This window comes from Chiloscyllium plagiosum, unplaced genomic scaffold, assembly GCF_037043375.1.
Source record: "Chiloscyllium plagiosum isolate Xiang-an unplaced genomic scaffold, Cpla_swu_hap1 HiC_scaffold_24, whole genome shotgun sequence".
Taxonomy (NCBI): Eukaryota; Metazoa; Chordata; class Chondrichthyes; order Orectolobiformes; family Hemiscylliidae; genus Chiloscyllium; species Chiloscyllium plagiosum.
This window is the reverse complement of record NW_028270162.1, coordinates 15,878,732-15,888,388: the sequence shown is the minus strand read 5'-3', so window position 1 is coordinate 15,888,388 and position 9,657 is coordinate 15,878,732. Positions and strand designations below refer to the sequence as shown.

Here is a 9,657-nt window from a genome sequence, read left to right as displayed (position 1 = left end):
CGCACTTAGGTGGTAGTGTGGGGGTTAAAAGAAAAAAAAATAAACAGGAAATAAACAGGAGTGTCCTCCCTCCAACTCTATTTTGATTTAGTCCCTACCCTCCCCTTAAAAAAAAAGAAAACCATCTTTACCACCAGCAGTTGTATAATAGGAATGTGTCTGGTCCTATATCTGTATATATTTTACATATAAGAATCATATACTGCTGCAACATTTCTTTATGCAGAGTCCATCCTTGCACAGATTAATTGTGAATTCCTATGTAAATATGCTACTCTCTACTTATAGTCTGTTGCCTTGTGTGCTATAATATGCAGTTTGGCTTCTCAGAGGAAATTTCTTCTCCGACCAACTTCTGCTGCATTATAGCACCATTGGGTCTGTATTAGCTCCAGGCATGAGGCCGCTCCAGGCATGAGGCCACTCTCGGCTAGTAGAGAAAATCTGTCAGATAATGCTATCTTACTAATATAGCCACTTGCTATACAAAGGCCTCTGCTATTCTTCACCTGAAGAATGCCAATTTTTTCCTAAATTATGTTTTGTTTTAACCCATTGTGATCGATATTGTGTATACATGTGCCCTTCCCAGTATGGTTATCAAGTGAAAACTTGATTACGTATTTTTGAGGGGCATGATAACAAATGGTAAATACTCTAAGATTATATTCCACATGAGCATCAAAATTTATTAATAGAACCAAAAATGGTTTTCTTAATGCACTTTTTTTGTAATGCAGTATAAAGGAAGCAACTAGTTACAGCTCGCTGGATTACATTAACAAGATAATTTAATTTCCTTTCCTTGTTGGGAGCATTCTTTTTCTTTTACTTAACTGTTGTTGCTGCATGTCTGATTTAGCACCTATCTTGATCACATCTGATTGTGGGCTAAAAATTTTCCAGCAGGGTTGTTCAGTCATGATCAATGGTGGAAGTATGTTTGCTTTCTCTAGTGTAGGTGCACTGAGGCATATTGTAGTCCTCCAACCATTGACTCAGCTCAGATCAGTCAACTTGTTGACAAATTGAGGATTGAGAATGCTAGTCCCATCGAGTGCATCACTCAGCACATGCTACATAATTTACAGGCCACTCAAGAAGCATTTTTATAGATTTGAGTTAATTAAAAAGGAATATTCTCATGGCAAAGGTTTGGCTATTCAGGACTGAGGTTAGAAATGATTTGGGGCACTAATGTTACGGTGAGCCATCATTGGTTGTAACCCTATCAGGACAACGTAGACTAATCAATTGGTGTTTTAACGGTCTGTGTTACAATGTTATACTTTGGTTTATCTAAACAAGACCATAAGAAATAGGAACAGGATTAGGCTGTTCAGTCCCTTTGGCCTGTTCCATCATTCAATAAGATAATTCCTTACATCCACTTTGCTGCCATTTCCACAAAACCCTCAACTCCCCAACTAATCAAGAATCTATAATCTCAGCCTCAAGTATACACAAGGACGCTGTCCCCACAGCTCTCTGTGCCAAGTAATTCTAAAGACCTACACTCCACAGCGATGAAATTTCTCCTTCTCAGTCTTAAATTCGTGCACTTTATTCTGAGACTGTGCCACCTGGTCCTAGAGTCTCCAATGACGGCAAACATCCTTTCAGTATTTACCCTGTCAACCTCAATAAATATGTTATTGGGGACTAAGATTTTACAAGCTTATAATGTTGAGAAGCAAAAGTTTCTGCAATAGATTTTGATGTTGCTGTATCTGTGGAAACGCAAACTCCTGAAGGGATCTCCTGATCTATTATTATAGGTAGACCACAGAAGGCCAATGTCAAACACCTTGTGTACATTTTAGGAAAAGTATAGATAAGAACTTGTTGAAATCGCAATTCTGGTAAGAGTCCTTGTTTCTAGTAAAAGGGCTGATTAATTATCAGACCATATCACACGGCAACACTCCATCTAGAGTGGCATTGCCCATAAACACAGCCCTAAGGTATATGTGACTAGGGCAGGAAGCAAGTAAATTCTGTTCCCTGTTGTCATTTTCATGGATAAAAGTCAGGGCCCAAACAGAGCAAAGCAGAAGGGGGAACAAGAGCAGGGAATAGGTGGCATTAAGTTTCAAAAAATGGTATCCCAGGAAGAAAAGAGGTGGAAGGGAGTCTCCACAATTCTGCAGCCTGGAGAATGAGTTGAAACAGAACACATTCTTGGTTTAGACACATTGAAGAGTTTAGGAGGGAAGTGTCTGAGAAGTATTGATAAACTCCACACTAAAGTGGAACTGTTCTGTTAGCCCAGAAGTAAACTTTATTAGTTTTCTGTCTGACAAATTAAAACTGACCTTTCCTGCGATAATTTCATTCATATATACATATACACAGATGTACAATTAATGTTAGTGCAAAAATTGCTTTCGTTTTGCAGTTTCTTGTTTATACAATCAGAACTTCATTACTTTTCTCACAAAAATATTAAAAATCCAACATTTAACATTTCCCACTCTCTCCAGCTTGCACATTGGCACAACAAATACACAGCTTTTTATAAATTCAGGGCGATGAACTGGCACACCAACAACTAAGTCAGGGCTTGACAGTGAAGGGTGTTTGTTTTGGGCTAGACCAGAGGCATGTGACTGGACACGTAAAATATCAAGATATTTACTGTAAAGTTTGACTTTTTCACACAATCCTGCTGCACATCAGACTCCCTTGGCACTGCCCTTCAATGCCTCTCGGTAGGAAAGCACTGATTTTGCAATAAGTTTTTCAGAAACAGGTCTGACGCGTACAATGAAGTGCATGGACTCAAGTTAACAGTCATGAAAAAAAATTCTGGTGGCATTGGAAGGTCATCTTCTCCCAACCTATTGACATGTAGTAAGTATAAGATAAAGTAGACTTTTTGTGAACATACAAAACTAAGGGCACTTTGAGGGATCCCTATCCTTGACTCGTCTATAGCACATGATTCACAGCCTAAGTCTTTGGGATAAACTGCTTAAATGAACAGAATAGTACTGGGATTTCTGAATAGTTACATATTTAACAACACTACCAAGACAATCTTAAATTACCGTTACATCCAAGCATTTAGGAATGATATCAGGAAGCATTTTTTCATACTTAGAATGGTGGAAATCTGCTCCCAAAAGGCTGATGGGATAATTGTAACTTTGAAGGCTGAGTGCGCTGGTTAAGGCTGTCAAAGGAGATGGTACAATGCAGGAATAGATCAGCCAAGACCTAACTGAATGGCCTGCTGATGTTCTTATGAAACAATTGAAATACAAAATGATGAGAACCAGCAGTTGGAGTTTATAGTCTTTTGCAGCCATCACATTCATAGGTCTCCGATAAACCCATCAGCTTCAAACCACTGCAACTCCATGGCAGTATAAGACATTGTACTGAATTCAACCAACAGGCACCTGAACATGTTCATCTCTTGCATTGTAAGTTTAAATAAATGGTTATAGCAACATTTATATATCAAATGTTTAATTTGAACTAGTAATGTGGGTTAGGTGCTGTCTATCCATTGACATATTATACAAACCACCTAAAAAGTCCAGCTCCAGGTGAGCAGGACTGCACCCCACATTCTGTCTGTCCATATTAGGGAGGACTTTGAGAATTCGAATTCCATTACTGAGAGTGTTGGGATCAGAAAATGTTCTGGCAGATTGCTCCTGGTAAAATTGTTTTAGTGGTCATACTATACCTACCCCATCCAACATGCACTGGCCTGCTCTCAGAGACCTTTGAGCCAGGGGTAAATACATCACTCAATGGACAATTCCAGATCCAGAACTTGTTAAAATTCCCTGTAAAACTTCCTGATTATGGCTGGATCAACTATTCCCAAACTAGTGATCACTGCTCGGAGGAAGTCAGGTCAAAAATGCACCAGGCCTAGGGTTGGGCAAAGACTAGGTAAGATACTGGAAGGTGATCAGCATTTATGTAACTACCTATACCCAACAATCATCAGAGGAGTATGACTGAGAACTGGGGAATCGTCACAATAATGTAAAGTGTGGAGATGGAAGGGAAAGTGGTCATTCTGTCAAAACCAATGAGATTTGGCTCACATCAGGCCACCAGAACTGGTGGTTGAGTCCACTGCCACACCAACCTTGGACTTGACATGAACGGCACATAGCATATTATTGCCATTCCACTAGACAAAGATCATTTTACTGAACAACCCCCTTCCTCCCAATCAACTATCCCAAAATTTCTTGCCCTCTTTCCAAAGTTTCCAATGTTAAGGTAAGCTTTCACCAGAGATGTGACCACTAATAAGGTTTTGTAAGGCAAAATCAGTGACATTTCTGGGATTTTGTCTGAGCTGAGCACAGCTTTTGCAAAAACATGTGTCCGTAGGTCATGTGATCACATTGAGTTTCGCTGACAAAGCCTGCCAAATCACCATCTAATGTCCACACAGAAAGACTTGCAAAGTGGTGGTGGTGGTGGTGGTGGTGGCGGGGGGGCCTTTGGTGCAAAGGAGGTCTCTGTCACCCCAGCCAATGTCAACTCCCTGGTCCACTTTACCCGAGGTGTTCCTGATAATTATGATTTGGTCCCATACTGCATTTGCCAACAGCCAGCGAGAGGGTGCCATTCAATGCACTCCAATCTTCTTTATACAACAGATTATTATCGCCCACCGCTTTATCCAACTGAACATCACACAACATTACTAATACTGAAATGGAACAACGTCTAGCTAATATTGAACTTATACTTTCAATTTAAAGTAGATAGTAAGTAAAACTGAAGGGCGTATAAATACTGTATGTGGCAAAATGGACAAAAGCTGACCAATTCAACCTAAGTCTTTCCACCTTTGCTGTCTGTGCCACTGTGTTGCAGTGTCCTCTAAAGCTACCATACATGACCCAGACTGATTGAGCCATCAATATTCACATCGTGGACTGGAGTTGTTTATGTAACACACTACACAGACACCCTACCCGCTTTTTCCCTGAATGGTAATGACAATGCTATTTTAATGCCCTCCCGATTTCCCTGACACGAGCTCACGTACAGCTTCAGTGCCTCAGACACTGGGCAGCCATTCAACCAGAAACAGCAGAATAGTCATACTATGGATCTTACTCACACACCCTATGATAAACACATATATACAGTTATACAAGTGAGCAGGAACTCCGGATCATTTCTTCCCATTTCAATGAGAGATCAGGTCATCTGTAGCTTTGCCCTGTCTGAGGTATTTTGTTTGCTACATGTGTCTGTTTCTGTTTGGCAGATCACAACTTTTACCTCTGATCATAAAATGACTCACTTTGTGCTATTTTGTACGGGCATGCCATGCCAGTTAGACTTGTCCCTATGAATGAGGACTCACAATTGCCAGCATGATTGCATAGAGATATGCATTTTCTGAAAACTGGTGAAAATCACCTTGCCTGTTACATTCAGGGATTATATCAGCACTTCCTCCCATCACATTTCAAGGCAGTGAGCATAACACATGGGCAATTTATAACCAGACTAATCTGTATGATCTTGAAGCTATATCGTCTAATCCCTCCGCTTCTGATGCTGTCAACTCTTCCACAGGCTGTGGTGGGCCTATAATAATTCAGCCAAGACTTTATTGTTAGTGCACAAATCTCAGAGAGCTGGGGCACCACTGTCTCGCCCTCACCTGACAGACTCTCAATCTACAGGCAGTTAATTGGAACCCACGTTTTTGCTCTCCCTGTGAAGGGGTAATTTGTAGCAACCCCAACTATTGTCACATTTTGGAATGAGCACAGACTGAAGGGGGTACCTGGGACAAATGCTACATGCAGTGTACATAGCCACAGGTCTTAAAGGGAACTTCTTCAATCTTCCTTTAAAACTTTTTCACTAAACCCATGCCTCTATTGCTATGGTTCCCTGGAAACTGGGGTCATGACTGTAGAAATATTCAAATAGCTAGCACCCAAGGGGGTAGTGGTTCCAACTTGGATACATACGTAGATGAATTGATTCTCACTTTAGGATTTCAACTCATTAATCCAACATGACACTGCTCAGTGACGCTGACTTTTCTTTGCAATAACACTACACACATGAAGAAACACATTTCTCAACTGTTTCAAGCACACAGGTATAGGTATCTAACTATTATTCTCTTTATAGATGGAATTGGGTGGAAAATTAATATTTAAATATGGGTAGACCTCAATCTTTTTGGTTCACTGCACAAATATTGGGACTCTGGGTGGGTAGTAATGGGGCTCCATTTCCTTCCAGCAGTTGGTTTACTCTAAGAACCCATGAAGATTACATGTCCTTTCAAAGCAGCAGCCAAAAGGCTGGCTCTGTCTACAAGCTCACTCCTCTGGCCCGAGCTCACGGCTCGCTCGCCTCACCAGCGGCCGAACTCGCTCGTAGAAGAGCAGGTAGGCATTGGAGGCAAGGACTTCCTGCAGGCTGGCTCTGCGCACCGTGTCATCTGATATCCACAGCCAATGGTTGCTGACGGCCACTGGGTTCTTCGATGCCGATGGCGAGCGGCGGTAGGTGACAAAGTGGCCCGAGTGGATATCGCCGTGGTGGACAACCACAGACATCAGTCGGAACAAATACATCGATGAGCTGTGGGAATGAAGCAGAACATTAGGCTCACACTGGAAAGAAAGGTTCTCTTTTACCTTCCTCCTCCCCGACTCTAATGGACATTTACTCAGTGGGTGACCTTCTCCAAGATTTCAGTGAAAACTCCAGTCTCAATAATGTCAGGGGAAGAGTGTCTCAATAGCAGTTTGGAATTATCACTCTGTTGCCCATCCCTTCTTGGCAGAGTTGAGACCATTTGTTCAGTAAATAGAAACATTGGGTCGATTGTAAAAGTTGCACCACAGGAAGGATGCAACAAGACACTGTAAGATAAGCTAATTAGCCATTGTCCACAAAGAACCACAAGATAGCGAGAGACAATTGGTTATAAATAGTTTGAGGAACTCCAATCGGTAAGGGTGGGGTAATGTCAGGAGTCAGGCCTCCAGGACCTACCTACAGGGACAGGACCTGTGCTCTGATCTCATCATTCTGCAGTGCATTGTAGCCATCAACCAATTGTACTCACTAGCCACTTCATAGGAAGCATGTGCACTAACAAGTGGTATTCTACTGTATATATTGTACATACTGAATGATTCAGTACAGGCCAAGCAGCCCATCCTGCCTGATCCAATTCTTCTCTCTCCCATTGGCCTGCAACATTTTCCTCTTCCAGAAGATAATTCTCGGTCGTTATCTTTTTCCATTAAAAGAACGCCATTATTTAACCCAGAGGATCTTTAATCACAGAAATCCAGTACGAGTACAGATGCACTATCCTTTATCCGAAATGCTCGGGACCAGCTGGTTTTCAGAATTCAGAATTTTTAGACTTTCAGAATAAGTGACAGTTTGATGGTGGAAGTTTTAAAAATCTTACCTGACAGCAGACTGAGTAAAATGGGCCCTGAAACAGAATTGAGGCCTGCCAGTGCTGGGCCACGCCCCCTCACGTCACATCTGAGTGACATGCATCAAGTGGGTGTGGAGTTGGGTTAACTGTCTGCATGCCAAACAAACTTGTTAATTAGAAAAAAAACTACTAAAAACCTTCAGATTTCGGAACTTTTCAGATTTCAGATAAAGGGTTGTCTACCTTTAATACCATACTCATCCCTGAAACCCGTCTGAAGGATCAAATGACTCTGGAGTGCATATTGATGGTCACATAGTTCTGTTGAGAGCAAACTTAAATTTTAAGTTTTGGGAGAAGAAAAAACAAACTAGAAAGACTCACGCGTAACTTTGTGTAACAGGAGACGGAGAGGTTGCAAAGGAAGTTGACAGCAGAGATGATGAGCATGCTCCATTTGCAACTTGCATTTTACTAAGGCTGGGCTGTGTGGATCCTAAAAGAGGAGAAACGGAGAAATAAAAGAATTTAAAGTATCATTTTTGAACTAATTCACTGATAGCTGCTGGGAAGCAATGAAATGTTTAAAAGTAGGGTCAACAGCACTTGTAAAAGATCGACTGTCATTAACAGTCATATTCAAAGCAAGCTGCAGTCATTCTATACACAAAACCAAATCATGATTCTGAAATCAAGAAAATGCCAGATGGATCCATCAGTGATTGAAATAAACACTTATAGCCATTCTGTACTGATTGATTTAATTCCCTTATTCGTAAGGATTACACTGTCATCCTGTTTGAAGGACATGTCTGATTTGGGAGATGGTTGACAGAGGAGCTATACCTTAATTGCTTCGGGATGTTCCTTCAATTATTCCTCGTTCCTGTCTCCCTGCAGAGAAACATCTGGCCTGCCATCAATGGCAGCACACGCCAGTAACTCAGAAGGTAGGTGGAGTTAGGAATTCACATCTCTGCACTCCAGTTAATGGCAGGTTGGCAATGTTCTAACACTACGTGTCATCTTACTGAGTGTTTGGCAGTGTTCACCTTACTGAGTGTAAAAAGCACACAGCACCTCCATGCCACCTTGGTAAGGTTTGAAGAGATATTAAACACCAACCTCACAGCAAAATTATCATCTTCCTGAAGTTATATACACTCAAATAAGATGTGCCCTCTTTGAAATTGGTTTTCTAACCACATTAATAAAATGATTAAATGTCTTGGCACTTGGAACCTGATGCTGAATAAATTCTCTTTTCCCAAAGAGTGGCAAGAACATTGTAAGCCCTCTCATAGGAGTGGGTGAATAAAATAGCACCGTTACATTTAAGGAGAAACTGGACAAACAAGTGAAAGTGATTCTTAGAATGATAGATTTAGATCAGAAAATAGGTGGATTGTTCAGTGAAAAAGAAACACTAGTTGTGTCAAGTGGCCAGCTTCTACAGAATGAAATGGATATTTGCAGCAAAGTTGTTTTCTTCAAAGTTAGAAACCAAATCTGTTACTGAATGTTTAGCTTTAATCTTCATCTTTCTCATCAGACGTGGGCATTTCTGGCTCGGCCAGCCCTAACTGCCCTGGTGAAGATGGATGCGAGCCACCTTCTTCAACTGCACCAGTCCATGAGATCAAGGTACAGCCACAGTGACGTCAGGCAGGCAAGTTAACCCAGCCACAGTGAAGTAACGGTGGTATAGTTTCAAGTCAGGATGGTGTGTTGATTGGAGGGGAACCTGTAAGTGGTGGTGTTCCAATGCATTTGATACCCTTGTCCTTCTGGGTGATAAAGGTCATAGGTTTGGAAGGTGTTGCTAATATGTTCTTAGAGAATTGCTATATACTGCTGCCAAGGCATGTGAATGTTGAAGGTGATGGATGTGGTGCCAATCATGTGAGTTTTTTGTCCTGAATGATGCTGAACGTCTTCAGTATTATTAGACCTGCACTCACCCTGGCAAGTGAAGCATTTAAATCACACTCTTGGACTTTTTTGAGGCGGATAGACTCTAGGGAGTCAGGTGAGTTACTCACCACAGGATTCCCTCCATGCTGAGTTCAGTGGTTATTGGCTGAGAAACTGGAGGTGGTGAAGAGCAATGAGAGAGGAGTGGGGAGGGGGAGCATACAGTAACAACCTCACTGCACCAGATGTAAGGGCTAGTCACAAGTTAACCAGAAGATGGTGGACGAGTCACACTATTACATTCTACATCCCATGGAGATGGTTGCAGT

The 9,657-nt window shown here is 41.5% G+C and overlaps 1 protein-coding gene across 2 annotated transcripts in view; it reads right to left on the bottom strand.

Annotated features, from left to right (window-relative positions):
• Positions 1 to 2,253: 2,253 nt before the first annotated feature.
• usp30 (ubiquitin specific peptidase 30) overlaps positions 2,254 to 9,657 on the bottom strand; it is a 42,321-nt gene continuing 34,917 nt past the window's right edge. For both annotated transcript variants that reach the window (XM_087999926.1, XM_087999924.1), the window contains exons 12-13: positions 7,799 to 7,910; positions 2,254 to 6,597 (exon numbers count right to left, since the gene is read on the bottom strand). In XM_087999926.1, the coding sequence (XP_087856052.1) occupies positions 6,333 to 6,597; positions 7,799 to 7,910 (377 nt within the window). In that variant the 3' untranslated portion in view covers positions 2,254 to 6,332. The remainder of the gene's footprint in view (positions 6,598 to 7,798; positions 7,911 to 9,657) is intronic.